The 19,643-nt window shown below is 38.8% G+C and overlaps 1 protein-coding gene across 4 annotated transcripts in view; it reads left to right on the top strand.

Moving 5' to 3' along the window:
* The window catches only part of ATP9B (ATPase phospholipid transporting 9B (putative)), a 162,077-nt gene that overhangs the window by 34,731 nt on the left and 107,703 nt on the right, over window positions 1-19,643 (top strand). For 2 of the 4 annotated variants that reach the window (XM_043443762.1, XM_043443763.1), the window contains exons 4-6: window positions 3,271-3,384; window positions 4,399-4,507; window positions 14,873-14,931. In XM_043443762.1, the coding sequence (XP_043299697.1) occupies window positions 3,271-3,384; window positions 4,399-4,507; window positions 14,873-14,931 (282 nt within the window). Of the gene's footprint in view, window positions 1-3,270; window positions 3,385-4,398; window positions 4,508-14,872; window positions 14,932-19,643 lie in introns of those variants that run through there. The other 2 variants (XM_043443764.1, XM_043443765.1) reach the window with 2 other exon arrangements.

Genomic DNA, 19,643 nt, shown 5'->3' with positions numbered 1-19,643 from the left:
TGGATGTAAGAGTTGGACTATGAAGAAAGCTGAGCACCAAAGAATTGATGCTTTTGAACTGTGGTGTTGGAGAAGACTCTCAAAAGTCCCTTGGACTGCACGGAGATCCAACCAGTCCATCCTGGAGAAAATCAGTCCTGGATATTCATTGGAAGGACTGATGCTGCAGCTGAAATCCAGTTCTTTGGCCACCTGATGGGAAGAATTGACTCTTTTGAAAAGACCCTGATGCTGAGAAAGATTGAAGGTGGGAGGAGAAGGGGACGACAGAGGCTGAGATGGTTGGATGGCATCACTGACTCAATGGACATGAGTTTGAGTAAACTCCGGGAGTTGGTGATGGACAGGGAGGCCTGGCGTGCTGCAGTCCATGGGGTTGCAAAGAATCAGACACAACTTAGTGACTGAACTGAACTGATGAAGTCCAGTGGCGTCTCAATCAAAGTAAAATAACTTTTTACACAGACATGACTGAGTAACAAAATATCTATAAGCACTTTTAGATTTATTTTCTACTTCACATTATACATTTCAGGCCTTGTTTTGTTATTATATCAGTAGTTATCTTTAATTAGGTATTACGCTAAATTTAAATTCTGAAATTTAAATATTTATTACTTTTTGTTGTTGCCAGTGATATTTTTGTCTTAAATTATAAAGCTGAGATTATATGTATTTAGAATAGTTGATTTATTTTTGCCTCATTCCCTATTTTAATAGATTTATTTATCTTTCTAAAGGCAAAAGAAAGCTGGTGCTGATTATTTTTCCATTATCGAAGTTTTTAACACATTTTAAGTATTAGGTCTTACGCTCTTTTGCAAAAAATACTCAATTGTGTGAAATGAGGGCTGCTTTAGCTTTCATGTTTTTATTTAAATAACCATGCTGACTTTATATTGGGCATTGATTAGCATCACTATCCGCCCGAATCCATCCAATAGTTGTCAGATGCTTGATGTCTAATATGCTTCTTTATTAAAACACACAAAACTAATGCCTCCATAGTTAAAAGACTGCTCTTTTGTCAGGACAATAAATTGTAAACTGTCTTCCAGGCAGATAAATATCCTCATCTTTATTGAATGAAGCTACTGTTTTCTCCTTAGGTTTAAATTATTAAATACTCCCAGATTGGCTAAATACTGTACATTTTCCTGACGCCCTCTGAGTTCACTCTGCAAACAATAGAGTCTTGATTGCAGTGTCCAGGGTGAGCAGTGCAGCTTAATTTTGATCCCAAATGAGTTCACGCAGCCTTCAGGATGGTTGTCCTGAAGAGACCTGTTGATATGTCTGTACTACTGTTACCGTGGGAATGACTTTTTCCTTAGATTATCTCTTAAATTAGTCTTTTCATCTAAAATGTAGTATTTTAGAAACATTTGGTAATTGCACAGTAGGAATTCTATGCCATTTTTAGCACGAATGGCAATTTCTGAATTGCTAATAGATATAATTTATGCTAACTGAGATTTTAAAGAAATCACTGAGGAAAAAGAGAGCTTTCTTTCCTGCTGAGATTAATTTATGAAATGATTCAAAACATTTTAGACAGCAATTGAATGTGATTATAAATATAAACGTGTTATCAATGTAACTGATTTTTCAGTCACACACATAATTGTGTGATGATGTATACAGCTTCATTATATAAAAACTGTGATTCCGGCCTCTTTAAGTCAACAATAAGTACTTAACCCATTGCTCTGCCCTTGTTAAAATTTGCATGCCTTCCAAGTTGTATTTAAAACTGGCATCCAAGGAGATTTTGATTTACAATTTGCAAGTTTGTAAGTTTCATTATTTTTGTAGTGTGCTATTTAAGGTATTCCCATCTATAAACACAAGTTTTCTTCCATTTTGATTTTCAATTTAAATCTAATAAGTGAGGCATTTTTGGATAGAAGTCTGTTAATATACTAGATCTTGGGTTTTCTTAAGGATTATTCTGTTTGAATTAAGAAACAAAGATGAAAATATAGGATTTGCATTCCTAAAAGATGTTATTGAATGATGATTTTAATTTAGTTTATATTTGAAAATATTGTTTAAAATCAACTACCAAGAGACTATAAAGAAATACAGGTAGTTTTCTTCATAAAAATTGGTGTATAATTTACATATTTTTATGTCATTTCTTATACTTTGAGGGAAGTAAATGCAAGAGATTAGTGTTTTTATGTGTGTGAATGCATACCTATAGATGATTTGCTTATTCACTGGATCTTTTTGAAGCTACCTAATGTTCACATTCAGAAAATGTGGCTGTCATGTTTGAGTGTTTCAGTTCAGTTCAGTCGCTCAGTCGTGTCCAACTCTTTGCGACCCCATGAATTGCAGCACGCCAGGCCTCCCTGTCCATCACCAACTCCTGGAGTTTACTCAAACTCATGTCCATTGAGTTGGTGATGCCATCCAGCCATCTCATCCTCTGTCATCCCCTCCTCCTCCTGTCCCCAATCCCTCCCAGCACCAGGGTCTCTTCCAATGAGTCAGCTCTTCACATGAGGTGGCCAAAGTATTGGAGTTTCAGCTTCAACATCCGTCCTTCCAATGGACACCCGGAGTTTCAGCTTCAACATCCGTCCTTCCAATGGACACCCGGGACTGATCTCCTTTAGGATGGACTGGTTGGATCTCCTTGCAGTCCAAGGGACTCTCAAGAGTCTTCTCCAGCCCCACAGATCAAAAGCATCAATTTTTCTGCGCTCAGCTTTCTTCACAGTCCAAGTCTCACATCTATACATGACCACTGGAAAAACCATAGCCTTGACTAGATGGGCTTTTTTTGGCTAAGTAATATCTCTGCTTTTTAATATGCTATCTAGGTTGGTCATAACTTTTCCTTCCACTTCATAAATATAGGGTTGCACCACTTTCCCAAAAGATTTTCTGAATTTATGACTTACTAACATTGGGAAGATTTTCCTGTGTGTCTTGAGTGATATGAATGTAAAGATTTATGAAAGATGAATGTGGAAAACTGGAAGACTGAATACAAGGAAACAGAAAACCAAAAGGTTTAACATATTTGAAAGTTCTAACTCTTTTTTTCAGTTTATTTTAAATATAATTTGAGGTAATCTTAGCTCTTTCCTGTGATTTAGTTATTGGAAAGCCATTGTCAAAATTAAGTTTATTGTGACTCGGCATATTCTCACTGTTAGTGGAAATATAGTTAGATATTATGCTGATTTTAATTATTTATGGATTGAAAGATTTTTCTTGAAGAGATTATATTGATTTTTTTTTTCTTTTTCTTTTTAGGTTTTATATGAACAATTCAAGTTTTTCTTGAATCTCTATTTTCTGATAGTATCCTGCTCACAGTTTGTACCAGCATTGAAAATAGGGTATCTCTACACCTACTGGGCTCCTCTGGTAAAAAGAAAAGATTTTGAAATTAAGTTAAATCATTAAGTATTTAGAATACAGTTTTAAGAGTTCAGGTGATTAAAAGATAAATTGATCAGATTTTTGAAATGTGACATTGCTGCTGTGTGTCACTGCACTTTGTTAAAGGGTTTCTAGAGTCCTCTGCCACGACTAAGCAACTTCACTTTCACTTTTCACTTTCATGCATTGGAAAAGGAAATGGCAACCCACTCCAGTGTTTTTGCCTGGAGAATCCCAGGGACGGGGGAGCCTTGGTGGGCTGCGGTCTGTGGGGTCGCACAGAGTCGGACACGACTGAAGGGACGTAGCAGTAGCAGCAGCAGAGTCCTCTGCAGCCCTCCAGCTACGTCAGCTGGAGACATCACAGAGCACTTTTGCTGGCGGGGCTGGGGGGCAGCTCCGTGTCCCAGCCCAGCTCCCTCCTGTGCTGGGAGAGAGCAGGCGCCGTGTGCAGAGTAGGTGTGGGGCAGAGGGCACAGCAGTTGCAGTTGCACGAGCTCCTCGCGTCCTGCTGGAGTGTGTGGACATGCGGCTGTGGTGGGAGGGCCCCACAGGGGTGGTGGGCTGTCGGGTTTCCTCCTGAGTGGGATGCGGCCCGTCTCTGTGTGTGCACGGGTCACTTGATGGGGTGCCCCCAGGCTGACCCCGCAGTCCTAACCAGTCACACAGCTGTATAGAGGAAACACAGGCAACTTCTGCTTCTTTGTTTTCTCTCTCTTTTCTCCTCACTGGAGGTAATTTCCTGATGTTTAACTTGAAGTACATATTAAGATGTGAGTTTTAAAACTTCTTTTGGGTTAGTGGGAATTGTAAATCTTATTCTGTGCATTACTGTGTTCCTTTTGTAGTGTTTATTTTTGTCATTTTTTGTTTTCATTTATTGTATGCTTTACAACTAGTATAAATTGAAGGAAAAACATAAAACTAAATAGTAAAAGAATTTCTCCTTCTTTGTTAAAGTCCAATTTTCTTAAATACTATGTTTTATTTTGTTTAAAGGGGTTTGTCTTGGCTGTTACTATCATGAGAGAAGCAGTTGATGAGTTTCGGCGTTTCCAGCGAGACAAGGAAGTGAACTCACAACTGTACAGCAAGCTTACAGTAAGAGGTGAGCAAGACACTTTTAATCCAGTTTACCATTGGTTCATGTGATCATCATTCTAGAATGAGCATAAATGCAAGAAAACATCTTAGTTTTGTTACTGAAAATAGTATTATGCAGTTACATGTTACCTAATTAATTTTCCTGTGATAATACGATGCATATGATTTCAGGATAGATTTTTATTCTCTCGATGCTTGAATGTATGTATGTATATATGAATATAAATGTATACACACGCCCTTAAACACATGCATGCACATGTCCGTATACAGGTGTGTGTGTATATATATATATGCTTATATATAAATATATGCTCTGTTACAGTTTGTATAGAATGCTTGTGTACTAGACACACGTGAAACCCAACTTATGTGTACACATTGTAAAGCATAGCATCATCTCATTTAAAGTCTCTCTTTGCAGTCTATTTTAAACACAGTCATCAAGACCAGACATCTGGTCCCATGGCCTGAAACTGTACTTGGGAAATAGGACTTTGAGCACCTGAAACAAATGTCGAGATGCAACATGGAAACCGACGTGTGCTGGTTCCCCCACACCTTTCACTTGGGCTTGCACCCTTGTCTGGTTTATGTGTTAAGAGTTGTTTATTTGGTTTTCAGTCTACTGTATAAAAGAGGCAGTGTGATAGGGAGAGAATGTGTGAAGCTATTATGATAAGCATGAGGACAGGAAAAGGTGCCAGAGAGAAACTCCATGAAGATTCATAGCACCTCACAGCCTGTCTGAAAGCAGAGTTCAGAGTGGAGCAGGTTTTAGTCCCTTGTTGGATATATATGATTTGGAACTATGTTGTCTCGTTCTGTGGGTTGTATTTTTTCTTTCTTGACGGTGTTCCCTGATGCACAAAAGTTTTTATTTTCATTAAGTCCCAAGTTCATCTGTTTTTTTTCTGTTGTTGCTTATATTTTGGGGTTGTATCTAAGAAATAGTTTGCCAACCCAAAGTTGCAAAGATCGACTTCCATGTTTTCTTTTAGGAATTTTATAGTTTGAGCTCTTACATTCAGGTGTATGACCCATTTACATTTTGTATATGGTATCTCCTCACATTCTTTTGCATGTGAAAAACCAAGTTGTCCCAGTATCATTTGTTGAAAATATTATGCTTTCTTAATTGAATTGAAAAATTAATTATTAAAAAGCTTTGATGCTTTAAATATTGGCATAAAAAAGAAGGTAAGCTTTAGTTTTGGGGAAAAGACTATCCAGAATGGCCAGGTAAATTAGGTATAACTTTGGTTCATCTGTTTTAGAATACAGTGTAGATCTTGGCTTATGTTTTCTGTTGTTTTATATTGTGGAATTTGGGCTGAGCAGAGATTTGTTTCTGTGCACTGATTGTATCATTCACAAACGAACAGTGCAGTGATGTCAGCAAAATGAAGAGTAGGCAGCTCCACAGTTCAGTCAGGACCTGGCAGAGCTAACTTGTCAGAACTCTGAAAAACGTCAGCAGCATCTAGGGGATTATTGAATCCAGGAAAAGGCCACTTGAAAATAGTAGGAAAGCTCTTTGGTGTTTTCACCTGCCCCTGCTCTACCCTGTCCCCGTCACCGCACCCTCCTTGAAGATGGCAACAGCCAGATCCTAATTTGGGACTCTGGATGCTGACAGTTAGCTCTGCCAGGTCCTGAAGAGTGCGGAGCAGAACTTATTTGTGGTGAATCGTTTTTGTCTGTCTTAACCTGTGTGGGGGCTGCCTAAAGGACTGACCCAGTTGGCTTGTCTATCTCTTACCTAATCTGCAACTCTGGGCAGGAAAGCTAGAAAGCTGCAGGCGTTTCTTAATTGTGTAGGCTGGGGTCCAGCTGCAGCGGCCGGGCAGAGATCACAGCCGGGCTCACACACTAGCTGTCACAGCCAGGCAGGAAGAATCGGGAGGGGATCTGAAGTGCCCGTGTTGGCCCGGGGCAGGGTTGGGGAGGGGTTTGAAAGCCACGCTCAAGGCTGGATGCAGGCTCAGGGCAGGCAGAAGCGAAGGCTGAGGCGAAGCTGAGACCAGGGCTCCCGCGCGGAACCATGGTCTGCAGAGGCTGTGAGCAGCTGTGCCTGCTCCTGTCTTCGTCCTTGCTCCCTTAGCTTCCTCCCTCCACCACCTCCTTTTTCCTCACATGCAAGGAGATCTCTTTCAAACACTGGTTGAATATAAGCTAAAGTAAGAAAGACTTGAGAGACCACATGTGACAAAGAATACATGCTTTACAAAAATAGTTTAGAAAAGTCACTAGATATACATGGCTACAGCATATACTAAGCAGCAAAACAAACCCAAAAGGGGGAAATATTTCATTTCCTGAGTTAGCAGATGATAATATTCAAAATGTCTGGGTTTCCACCAAAAATTACAGAGAATGCATTTCACAGAAGACATTAACAAAAACTGTCTCTGAGGAAGCCCAGACATTGGACTTCCTAGACAGACGTGAACCTCATCCACCTCAGTTATGTTCTGAAGCTAAGGGAGATAGTGGACAGATGCTGAAAGATAACAGAGCAGTGTGTTGGCAGATAGAGCATATCTGTAAAGGTATGTCAGTATTTAAAAAAAGCAAGAAATTCTGGTACTGAAAAATACAGTAAATGAAAGAGAAACTCACTAGAGACTTTGAGTAGCAGAGTTGAGCTGGCAGGAGAAAGATGAGTGAGCTGAGCCTCCGGTCCCTGAAAACGGTCCAGCCTGAGGAGCAGGGAGTAGAAGGAAGAGCAGTGAGAGGTCCTGAGAGGCTTATGGGGCAGCGTCAGGGGCACTGAGGTGCCCAGTGGAGTGTGCGCTGAAGAAGAGATGGCGGATGTGAAGGGATATGGCCATTGACCCCCAGTTTTGACAAAAGATACAAATCTACACATTGAGGAGGTTCCCTGAAGCCCAGGAGGGTCAGAGTGGAGACCTACACCGAGACATAGCATCATCACATGGTCTAAACCCTGGGGCCACGAGCAAAGCCTGTGAGCAGCTCGAGAGGCAGCTCCTCCAGGCAGGGTCCTCGGCAGTGATGAGCATGCTGCGGGCTTCTCATAAGAAACCAAAGGGCAGAAGGAGTTGGAGAAGGGAAAACTGTCAGCAGAAATTCTGTATCTAGTAAAGCTGTCACTCAGAAGTGAAGGTGAAATGAAGACCTGCCCAGATAAATTTAGAATTAAGGATAGGAGCTCAAGCAGATGCACACACACCCCTGCTCATCACAGCACTACATAGGGTTGGCAGAAGGCGGTGACGTCGGTTGTCTGTCAATGGATGAAGGGCGAGGGATTGATGGTCTCTTCATAGCCTGGGGTATTAGTCAGCTATAAAAGTTAATGAAATACTGATACGTGACAGAACGTGAATGAACCCTGAAAATGCTGTGCTGTGTGAGAGAGGCCAGGTACCAGAGGTGGTGTATTGTGTATTGTGCGATGTCGCTCTTGAAACTCACAGAGCAGGTAAGTTAATAGAGGGCAGGTGTGGCTGCGGGGAAGCAGGGGTGGGGCGCAGTCCTCAGTGGGTGAGGGCTTCTCTGGCAGTGACGAGCGTGTTGTGGAACTTGGTAGAGTTGGTTGTACAGTACTTTGTAATGCCACTGAATTATTTACCTTAAAGTGGCAGCTTTTATGTCATTTTTATCTAAAATGGTATAAACTTTTAAGGAAGGCAGACTGGTATATATCTTTTGTGTGGTTTAGTCACTCAGTCATGTCCGACTCTTTGCTACCCCATGGACTGTAGCCTGCCAGGCTCCTCCATCCATGGGATTTTCCAGGCAAGAATACTGGAGTGGGTTGCCATTCTCTTCTCCAGGGGACCTTCCCTACCCAGGGATCGAATCTGGGTCTCCCATGTTGCAGGCAGATTCTTTACCAACTGAGCCAACCAGGGAAGCATATATCTTTTATAATTCTGTATTATTTGAACTCAAAATACTCAAACAATTTTACTAGTTTCATTTCAAATACAAATGAAAATTTACCTTTTTAAAAAAATTGGTTATCATTGCCTGTGACCTGAGCAGTGGACATTTCACACATGGGTGACAGTCACGACAGCTGGTGCTGATTGACGCCCGAGTGTGTCAGAGAAAGTGCCCCAGGCGGCTGGAGTTGTCACAGTGACACTGAGTAGCCTGGGACTTGTGCAGAATGGTCTGCCCTGAGTGGCCATCCTTCTGGGTGGAGTTTGTGTTTGAACCTAGACCTTTTGACCTCAAGTCCAGTGTTCTTTCATCTGTGGCATGTTGCTTTCTGGTTGGTTATTCTGCTAAAGATGATAGGTAAGTAAAATTTAGAATGTTAAAAAAAAATGGAGTTTATGCTTATTGCTGAGTACAGTTTAATATTTATTTTCTTATCAAGAATATTTGCTGCCTACATAACTTCTAGTGTTTCACAGTTACCTATTCTTTGAATGGCATTGATGGCTCTTTCCTTTGTGATTCACTGTAGTCTATTCTAGCATTTTTCAGCATTTGAACTTTCCTTATTTGGGCTTCTCAAGCACATTCTTGTAGAAATACACTGAGAAAATTTTGTGTGTTGTATTTTTTTCTTTTGAAAAGGAAAACCACTTCCACTTGCTAACATCTTGAAGGCGCTGTGTTTGGAAGCAGAGAGTATTTTGACTGTGGCACATGATCTCAGTGAATACTGAGTGGTTTTTAGTTTGCTCTTTATTTCATTGCCTCATAAACTGCTTTTCTTGTGTGGGAATTTTCCATACCTGTTGGCTTCCACCTTCCTTCCTGTCTCCTTGTTTGTGACTCCTTGTGTTATGCTTTATCTCCTAGTGAGCAGCAACAGAGGAGAGTCACAGAAGAAAGTAACGTAGACTTTCCTGCTTCTTGGCAGCTTTTGCAAAAATTCCCGATGAAGTTTGAATTGTGTGGCCATTCTTTTTGGATTCTTGGAATCAATGCTGTTTTTTTTCCTGTTGCTAAGGAGTGGTTTGTAGACTGTATACCTTGCTTGTCTTCTTCCAGTTGGCTAGTTCACAATTAATTTCCATATTTGTTTACTAAGTACCCACTGTGTGTCAGCTACCACAATAAGCTCATGAAATTCAAACGTGGATCTAATAAGCTTTTCACAGAGCTCATACAGTCTGTTTTCTAGCAGATGGGATCAACCCAGAAGTCTTCGTTTACTTGTTTGTGTTCTCAGCAGCCACCAGATCTCAGCAGGGCTAAGTTGTGTTAGCCATTTCCCAAATTTAAACCTAAAGCTAGCATGGAACTTGATATTTAGAAACGAACTTGAATTAATTCTGTGCTGCTGCTGACTCCTTCGTAAAGCTTGTGGTGATTGTTTTTCCCAGGATATCTTAGTTATTTCCTTCACTCATTCTGGCACTTTGTTGTTTAACATGTTTCAAACATAGGAGAGAGAGAAAATGTGACTGGAGGCTTGTGTAAATCACTTGTGTTTGTGTGTGTGAATGTGAGAGAGACCATTTGCTTATTTACTTGTTTCTTGTGATCCAGGTTCCTTGCCAAAAAGGAACCTTACCCGTGCAGAGTTCAGAAAGAGAAGGTGTTCTTTATTCCTACATTTTTTGGCATCTTTGACTCAGTATCGGTACTGTGTTGTCTCATACTTGTTAACATTCTTACTTTGTTTTTTGTGCTAAAAAGATTTTTATGAAATGTCTCAATGAAATTTTCTCATCTTCTAGTGAAATTGATTCCATTTATCAGTAATAATTTTTCCTTGAAAATCAAGAGATTTTAAAATCCCTCTTTTGTGCCTTTTACATATTGTCTATGCATTATGTCACTTTCACTAAGTCATCTTTCTTGTCTGTGTTCTGCATTTGAAAATAATTATTCCAGTATTCATTCAAGAATATTCAGCATGCATTATTTCATTTTGCTTCTAACACTGATATTTATTAATCAGTTACTGTGTGTCAGACACAAACAAGCACCTCAGATTTATCACCTTATTTGTTTGGTTCTCTGTGACCATGTCATGGTAGACATGTACCTTCAGGACTGGGTACATGGGCAGGAGTGGATCTGTGTACTGATTTCCTGCATAAATGGTATTTTTCCTTAGGTTACCCCGAGAGGACCTGTATGAATTCTTTTCTTCATGATGTTAAACCGTTAGCAGTTTTTTTTACATTGTTTGGAGATTAGGGCCTGGAAACTATGGGACATAATTTGAAAGAATACTGGCGCCCACAGAGTGCCTTCTCACACAGACCAGCGTGTGTGTGTGGATGCGGGGAGCATCCTCCCCGCCCTCTGGAGTCTGGCTTGCTCTGCCGCTTTCTTTAGTGATTGGACTCCCAGGTCCCCGGTTTTTTAAATTTCCAGTTTGGTGAGAGATACTCTCACTGTTTTTGCTTGCTATTTCTCTTTTAACACTTTACTGTTTCTCTTCTTTTTTATAAAAGTCTATTCCTCCTTTGTTCCCATGTTCATCTTTACCTTATTAAATTTCTGTGTGTACACGTTCAGTTATGTCTGACTCTTTGCAACCCTATGGCCCGTAGCCTGCCAGGCTCCTCTGTCCATGGGATCCACCAGGGAAGAATACTGGGGTGGGTTGCCATTTCCTTCTGATCTTCCCAACCCAGGGGTTAAACCTGTGTCTCTTGTATCTCCTGCATTGGCAGGAGGATTCTTTACCACTGCATCACACGTGGCAAATGTTTTTATTTTGTTTTATTAATTTTTTTTTCATTTTTTAAAGATATAGATGCCTTTTTAGTTTTCTGTAGGCAGCTCTTCTGATCCTTGTGGTCTTTACTTTAATCTTAGAAGTCTGTGCAGTCCCAGCGTGTTGTAAGCAGCTGTCTTGATTGCTTAGTGTTCCTGTATTTGTTTTCTGTATTTGGAGTGTTACTCCACTTGCAGTGTTACGTGTAAGGTATTATGTGGAGACAGGATCTGCCTTTTTTTCCCCCTCAAGTGGTCAGTAAGTTACTTTAAAACAAGTTCTTAATTTTTCTCAGGTCTTTGAGAAATGTACTCAATTTGTTTTGGCCCTTTTCTTTAGTTTCTGTGCTATTTGACTGATTCATCCAAATCTCTAGGCCACATCCATACCAGTTCTAAAAAGTATTTTGTTATAGTACATTCTAGCATCAGGAGATCTCTCCCTTCCTCTCTCCTCCCTACCCTCCACCAACTATTGTCATTTTTCATTTTTTTCTTCTGTTCTCTGAGAAACATGAAACACTATAAGATTCCTGAGAAACTTTCACAAAGATTTTCTGTTATGTTTCTTCGATGTTTCTTCTTCCATAAGTTTTTTGGTTTTAGAATTTGTTGTGTATATCACATATCTATTTCGAGTAAATTTTGTATCAGTACCAGGTGTGGGTGTTGTTTCTGGCACCATTTTTCAAGAAAGTGACCTCTTTCCCACCGCATGGCCTTATACTTTAGTCAACAATCAGTTGTCTTCCATGTATGTGTTTATTTCTGGACTCTCTTCACTCTATTGATCTATTTGTTTCTCTTTATGCTAAAACAATGCTCTTGATTACTGTTGTTTCATAGTATTAATAATTCTGAAGTACAGTAGTGTTTGCCCTCCAGCTTTGTGTTTTCATTTTCAGAATTGTTTTGGCTAAACTGCATCCTTTGTATTTCCATGTGACTTTTAGAATTGCTTTGTCAATTTCTATTAAAAAATAGCCTGGTAGGATTTTAACTGCATTGAATCTGTAGGTAAATTTTGGGGAGAATTGGTACTTTAATAGTATTAAAGTGTTCTGATCCATGAAGGAAATATACCTCTTCTTTTATTTAGGTGTTTTATAATTTCTTCCCAGCAATATTTTGGGTTTTCTTCTGAATTATAAGTCTCTCTCTTAATATATTGGGTTGGCCAAAAAATTCATTTGATTTTTTCCATAAGATCTTATGAAAAATGGAATGAACTTTTGGGCCAACCTTATAACATAATATAATTAATATACTGTTTCCCAGGTACCCACTTTTGCTTCATAATCTGTGTTAAATTAGGCTCCTACTTAAGATGTGAAGAGAGTTAGGGGAGAGTACCATTCCCCCCAGTAATGAGGACCAGCCAGACAGCCTCCTGATGCTGCGGGAGGTTGTCTGCTCAGCAGCAGTGCTCTTCATCTCAGCTGTGTGGCCTTCCAGGGGCTCCTTATCTGTGAGCAAGTGCTTTTTTAAAAGTTACATCATTATCTCTCACTCTTATCATGTTGCGTGTGTTTTGTTGGGAAATAAGCAATTAATACATTTTCATTCTTATTTGATGATGTCTGTATCTGGTTAGATGTGGCTTTTATGGTTCTGTTCTCTTTAATCCGTTCTGACATTTGACCCATTTTAACTGATGATGGGTAGAATGGTTATATAGTCCTTCTCTTTTTTTAAAATGGGTTAAGTTTGGATATGCATTTGTGAAGAACAAACTAAATATCCTTGAAGTGCACAGGATCTGAAATTTGGTAGACTCTCAGGTGTTCGAATATTTATAGCAATGTAGCATTTTAAGCACATGTGTAGCAGTCTGTATAAAATCCTGCTGCTGCTTATACCTGCTCTAGAGGCTTCATGGGGTAGTGTTGCTGTGTAAGTAAGGAGATCTGTGGAGGGATGGGTTTCAACTTAAAGGAACAGTGAATGCAGAGAACCTGTGAGAACCAGCAAGGGCATCACATGGTCGTAGGATAAAGTGCCAGACCAGAGCAGGAGCAGAGGGGGACGAGGCAGGGGATGGTGCAGAAAGAGATCAACTGTGGAGAAAGGAGCACGCGCACTGCGCACTTGGTTATCTTCAGGGGATTGCAGATAACGGAGGGCTGGGGTGAGGGTGAGCATAATCCTTAGTTTCTCATCTCGTTCTACTAGCATGTAAAAAAGCAGAAGGAAGGGAAAGTGGGTTGGATAGTAGCACAGCATAAAATTGAATGATAAGATGGGAATTGTGTTGAGTTAAAGGACGGGGAAGCCTGGCGTGCTGCAGTCCACAGGGTCACAAAGAGGTGGACAGGACTTGGCAATTGAACAAGAACAATATACAGGAGGATGAGTTCAGTGGTATGTCTCTACTGCCTGATGCTTAGCTATAGAAACATGACAGTGGGAGTACAAACATGAAGCTTGACGTAACCAACTGAAAAAAAAGAAAGTTTTTTGGCTATTAATAAACAGATACTTACCTCTTATGAAGATATCTTAAGATTGCTTCACATGTAATTCTAAAGTACATTATTATTTTATATCAATAAAAAGTAGCTTCACCTCCCTTCAGGAAAGTAACTCAACCCTTATGTATTTATTGTATAATTGAGGAATGGGAAAAAATATAATATTTACAAAACTTTTTGATACCTTAAAACAAATAATTAGGAACTGATGTTCTATTGAAACTCAGCTGCGTTCAGAGATATTTAGGAAATAAGGCTTTATAATGAGCTGAATTTGGTCTATAAGTCAAGTAATGACTGGTAGCATTAGTTTTTGTAATATGAACTAATACAATATGAACTTACCTCTTGTTCTTTTAGCTTTCAGAATAAACTGACTGTAAAAGAAGTGGACGTTTTCTCATATCAAAACAGTAATTTTGACAAAAATATAAAAATTGATCTACATGGCTGTCGCTGGTCCTAAAAGGGAGATGGACAGAGGGAGGGAGACAGGAGAGGGAGAGAGACGGAGGGGAGAAGGAATCACAGGGAGCAGGACCTGGACCAGGGCTCGTTACTGTTGTCCAGTGGCGTCTCACCTTGTCCACATCAGCTTCTCGTCTCCTCTCTGTGGTGCAGATGTGACGTAGACGCTGTGTGTTAGATTTTGTAAATGGTCACGCTGCACTGGATACTATAGAGATAAGAGTTTACAAGCGTTTACACCACTTTTTGTGTAAAGCTCTAAACCTTTAGTTTTCAGTCCTGACCTGTGTCTTTGGAGCTACTAGTGGAGGGTGATCTTACATATATTTTTCTTTGTTTGTTTTTCTGTCAGTGTGTGCCAGTCAATGCCATTCACAATATTAATGTAAGGATTTTACATCTCCATGTTATTCAGCTTTGTCATCAAATTATTTTGTTTAGTGATACTTTTGATCATCCGTAACTTGACTCAGACCTGAAATAATGGCAGATACGGGAAGAACTTTCCAAATGGAGTCCTTGTCCATGTTCCGACATATCTCTTATTGGGGGATAGTTAACTGTATTTGGGAGTTGACTGAGAGAAGTTAATTTTTAGTGACTGTGTCCATTTGAAATAAATTTATTTTGAAAGTATAAGTATAGATAAGTATCTAGAATGTTATTTTTTCCTCCCAAAGTTATTTCTGAAGTATTATTTATCAACTGAAAGTTTAACTCTGATGTGCTATTATTTCATTGAGTTGATTATACTTCTTCTTTTTTTTAAGGTAAAGTGCAAGTTAAGAGTTCAGACATACAAGTTGGAGACCTCATCATAGTGGAAAAGGTTGATGCATTTTTAATATATTTTAGACATGTGTATACCAGTTATTAACATTTAGACTGATTTCATCTGAAGGAAATTATTTGAGACAGTTATTTTAAATCTTAACATTATTGTGTAAGATTGATATTCTGAAGAAAAAATCTAGACTTCTGTATAGTTTTTTTTTTTTGCTAAAGTACATTTTAGTGTGTAGTCATATTTTGTCTAAAATAAGATGTGTTAACTGTTTATTGTTCGTTGTCAGAATTATATCTTTGACCAAAGAATTATATTAGTTAGAACCTATTTATCATGAAATAGTTTCAGTTTCTGGGGCTTCCCAGGCGGCACTAGTGTAAAGAACCTGTCTGCCAATGCAGGAAACATAAGAGGTACGGCTTTGATCCCTGGTTTGGGAAGATCCCCAGGAGAAGGACATGGCAACCCCCTCAGTTTCTTGCCTGAAAAATCCCATGAACAGAGGAGCCTGGTGGGCTCTGGTCTATGGGGCCGTAAAGAGTCGGACACGACTAAAGCGACTTAGCACATGCAGTTTCAGTTTCTAAAGCTTCCTTTTACAGACAGATGTATTACACATAATCATTGTGTATTCTTATGGCTTAAAAAGGAAATGGAAATAAAGAGGATTAGAAAGAAAAAGTTTAGGTCAGTGTTGTAGGGAGCCATTAAAAACCCCACAGTGGTCAGAGGTGGCTGTGGACAAGCCGCCACTCCACTGGAGTTTGACTGCCTGGGCTGTCTGCCTGTGTGGAGAAGCGTCTCTGACTGCACAGTCTTCCTGAGTAACAGTTACTGAGGGTTCAGTCTTTATTGTTAAGGCTCTTGAACAACTTTTGAAAAAATATGGCAGGTTTTCATAAGGCCTATTACAGAGGAGTGTGAGCCCTTGGTACCAGCGGACGTCCACCTGGGAACCCACCAAGGCACCCCTAGCCTGCGTCGCCCGCAGGGGTGTTTAGTGAGAGGGCTCTTCCTCAAGACTGAAGCGGTCTTCATCTGGTTGCAGTATGTGTACACAGATAATGTTGTGGGCTGTGTTTGTCTAATTTTACAGAATGGGAGAAAATTAAACATATTGATTTGCAATTTATTTATGCAGTATTCAGTTATATGAATACTATAAATTACTAACTTTTGATCCATTATTAGATTTTGGATGGTTTTCTTTTCTGCTATTGAAGAGTGCTGTAGTAAACATCTTGGTACATATATTCTTTCTGGATTCTGTGGGCTAAATGCTGACAAGAGAGATGGCTGAGCCATATGTTAGTCATATACATTTTGATGTAATTTTTTCCAAAAATCAGCACTTATTTCCTCACAGTTTGTATGGTCAGGAATCTGGGTACAGCCTAGCTGCTCCTCCTGGCTCCGGGTCTGTCACAGGGCTGCAGTCGAGGGCTGTCAGGGTGTCAGCCTCATGGCCATCACCTTGGACCTGATGCCGGTCTTACTCTGGGGATGGTTGGCAGGATTTGCTGCCTTTTTTAATTCAAGGCCTCTGTTCTGCCAGCTTTTGGCCTGAAGCCACCCTCGTTCCTGGCTATATAGGCCTCTCCACTGGGCAGCTCATCACTGACCTGCCAGTTGGAGGGGGAAAGAGAGAGTGTAGGTGCCAGCGAAAGGGACCATGGTATATTAAGAAGACACAGGTCCCTCCTTCTGTATTGCTCAGAGTCCTGAGAGGAGGGAAAAATAAAAAGTATCCAATAAAAAAAAAAAAGTATCCAATAATTATTTTGGAGTTTCTAATTTATTTATTGATGCCCATAGAACATAAAACAGTATAGAGGAATATAGAGTGATGGTCTAAAATTGAAATTAAGAACAGAATTTCATTTGCAGTCGCATCAAAGGAATAAAATACTTACAAATAAAATCATTGTTAAGAATAAATGTAACAAAACAGGTCCAAAACTTTGAAGACTACAAAACATTGTCAAAACACAGTAAAGATGACCTAGATAAATGGAAAGATTTCCCATGTTCATAGATTAGAAATATTCATACTGTTAAAATGGGAATACTCCCAAACTGATCTACAGATTCAGTGCTGCCCTCTCAACATCCTAGCTGACTTCTTTGCAGAAATTTATGAGCTGATTCTGAAATTTGTATGGAAATATAAAAGATTCAAAGTAGCCAAAGCAGTTTTTAAACGTATGAACAAAATTGTTCGAGTATTCACACTTCTCCATTTCAGAACTTTTTAAAAGTTAACAGTAATCAGGACAGTATGGAACTGGCATAAATGAAACGTTGAGTCCAGAAATAAAGCCTTAAGTTTATGGTTAATTGACTTTCAACACGGGTGCATGGAAAATTCAGGATGGAGCTGTGTTTGGGTGGGTGCTTATTTTTGATCTAGTGCTGATTGTGAGATTCTTCATTTTGTTGTGTGCAGTTATAGTTCATTCATTTTGTTGTTGCATAGTATGACTCTTATCCATTCTACCATTGGTGGATATTTGGGTTGCTCCCAAGTTTTCCTGTTAGGAATGATAGCTGTGAGACATCTGTGACCATGTGTTGTGGCTCACACATGTGCACTTCCCTGTTGCATATGTACTCAGGAGTGGGCTTGTTGGATTTTGGGGTGTGTGGATGTTTCACCTGAGTGCTTACTCCAAATGGTTTTGCAGAGTGATGGATCAAATTTACTGAGGTCAGCAGGAAGAGTTCCCATTACTCATGTTTGCCATCACTTAGCATTGCCAACCTTTTAAAATTACCATTTCCAAATTGTGTATGTAGCAAGTTGTAGTTTTAATGTGCATTTCTGTAAACTATCAAAAGTGAACACTTTTCGTGTGATTTTGGATATCTTTCTTTTTTGGAAGCTTCCCTTGTGGTTCAGTGGTAAATAGCCAGTGAAAATCTCTTACTATTTTTCTTCTGAGTTATCCTTTCTTATCAGATTGCAGGCCTTCAGATATTCTAGATGGGAATCCTTTATTAGTTTTATCTTGCAAATATCTTTTCCTTCCTAGTAGGCTTTGTGGAATAGAAATTCCTAGTTTTAATGAAATCTACATTATTAATGTTTTCATTTATAATAAGTTTTTTTTTATTTGTGGTGGTGAGGGGAAGGAGTCTTGTTTAAGAAATCGATCTTTCTACCAAAAAGTTATGAAAGTATTCTTCTGTATTATCTTTTAGATTTTATTGTTTTGACTTTGACATTTATAATTCATTTGGAATAGGTTTGTTTTTCTATTGAAGTAGAGGCCTAGTATTACCTCTTCTCATCGCCCATAGGTATCTAGTTTTCTCTAGAAAGCTATTTATTTAAACGATGTCCACAGTGCCAGCTTCCTCATAAATCTGGTGTCCATATTTGTGTTGACTGACTTCTGCATTCTCTACTTTACATTATAAAATCATCTATTTTTGTTGAATGCCATCTTGTCTTAATTATTCTATTTTAATATTTTGTTTTGCTATATTACACATTCAACCCTCCATGTTGTTAGTCATTCTTGGCATTTGCATTGCCCTCTAAATATTAGGAATGTCTTGTCAGTTCCCATCAAAAAAGCATGTTAAGATTTTGATTGGGTTTGTATTGGATGTATGGGTCAGTCTGTGGACACGTCACATCTTTGCAATACTGTGTGTTCTAATGTGAGAACATGGTATGTTCTGTTTCTTAGTGTTTATTTAATTTCTTTCAGTAATGTTTTATAGTTTATAAAATTTTTTATAGTTTTTTATTGAGAGAACTTTCCCATTCATCTGTTTTATTCTAATGCTAGTTTTTTCTTATTACCAAAATGGGCATATATTTTTTTTTTAATGTACTTTCTTGCTGTTTGTTACTGGTATATATATTTTCATTTTCTGTGCCATTAATTTTGCTCTTATATTTACTTACATCTTTGTATGTTCTTTGGGATTTATTGGCTTTTTGTTTTTCTGCTTTCAAACAGATATTCAGTTCCCTGTGTGTTTTTAGTCTCCCTTTTCTTCTGTTGGCAGTTTAATCATGTATACTTTCCTCTTAACCATTTTTCTAACTTTGGCTGTGTTCCACACATTTTGATATGTTGAGATTTTATTACCAACATTTTCTAATTTTCATTCCCCCTTCACCTAGGGGTTCCTTAGCTCTCAATAATGGCCTAAAGAAATGTTAGAAATTATTTCATGTTAGAAATAAGAAGCACTGCTCTGCAGCATATCTTTTTTCACCATTAACAGCTCAACTTACATTTGTTGTTGTTGCTTGCTGACTGACAAGTAATTCATTTCTTTATTGTTTGTATATAAATATTTACTTAGGTCTCAAAAAATATAAATAATTCATGAAATTATGTGAAGTATTCTTATTATATTTTTCTTCAGTTTGTACAGCTTTCCCAACTAATGCTAAGTATTATTACTAGTACTAATTAATACCAATTATCATCAGTAATAGTGATTAAGTAAATGTATGAATAGTGAACTTTGAAGTTTTTCTCCTTTTCTGCCTTGTAAAAGAGTATCTCCTCAAATTTGTAGGGTTTAGTCTGCTCAGCTGTACATTTATTCATTCATTCGACATTTACTAAGTGTTCATTTTTGATATACTTTGTTTTGTGTTAGATGTTGGAAGAACACTATCCTCCCCTTCCAGGTCATTTAGTCTGATAGAGAGTGCATAATTTTTTTTAGAAGGCAGTAAACATACTATATTGTATGTATGAGTCAAAGTACAGCAGAGGCCACAGAAA

This window comes from Cervus canadensis, chromosome 23, assembly GCF_019320065.1.
Source record: "Cervus canadensis isolate Bull #8, Minnesota chromosome 23, ASM1932006v1, whole genome shotgun sequence".
NCBI classification, from domain to species: domain Eukaryota; kingdom Metazoa; phylum Chordata; class Mammalia; order Artiodactyla; family Cervidae; genus Cervus; species Cervus canadensis.
This window is presented reverse-complemented; position numbering and strand designations above follow the sequence as displayed.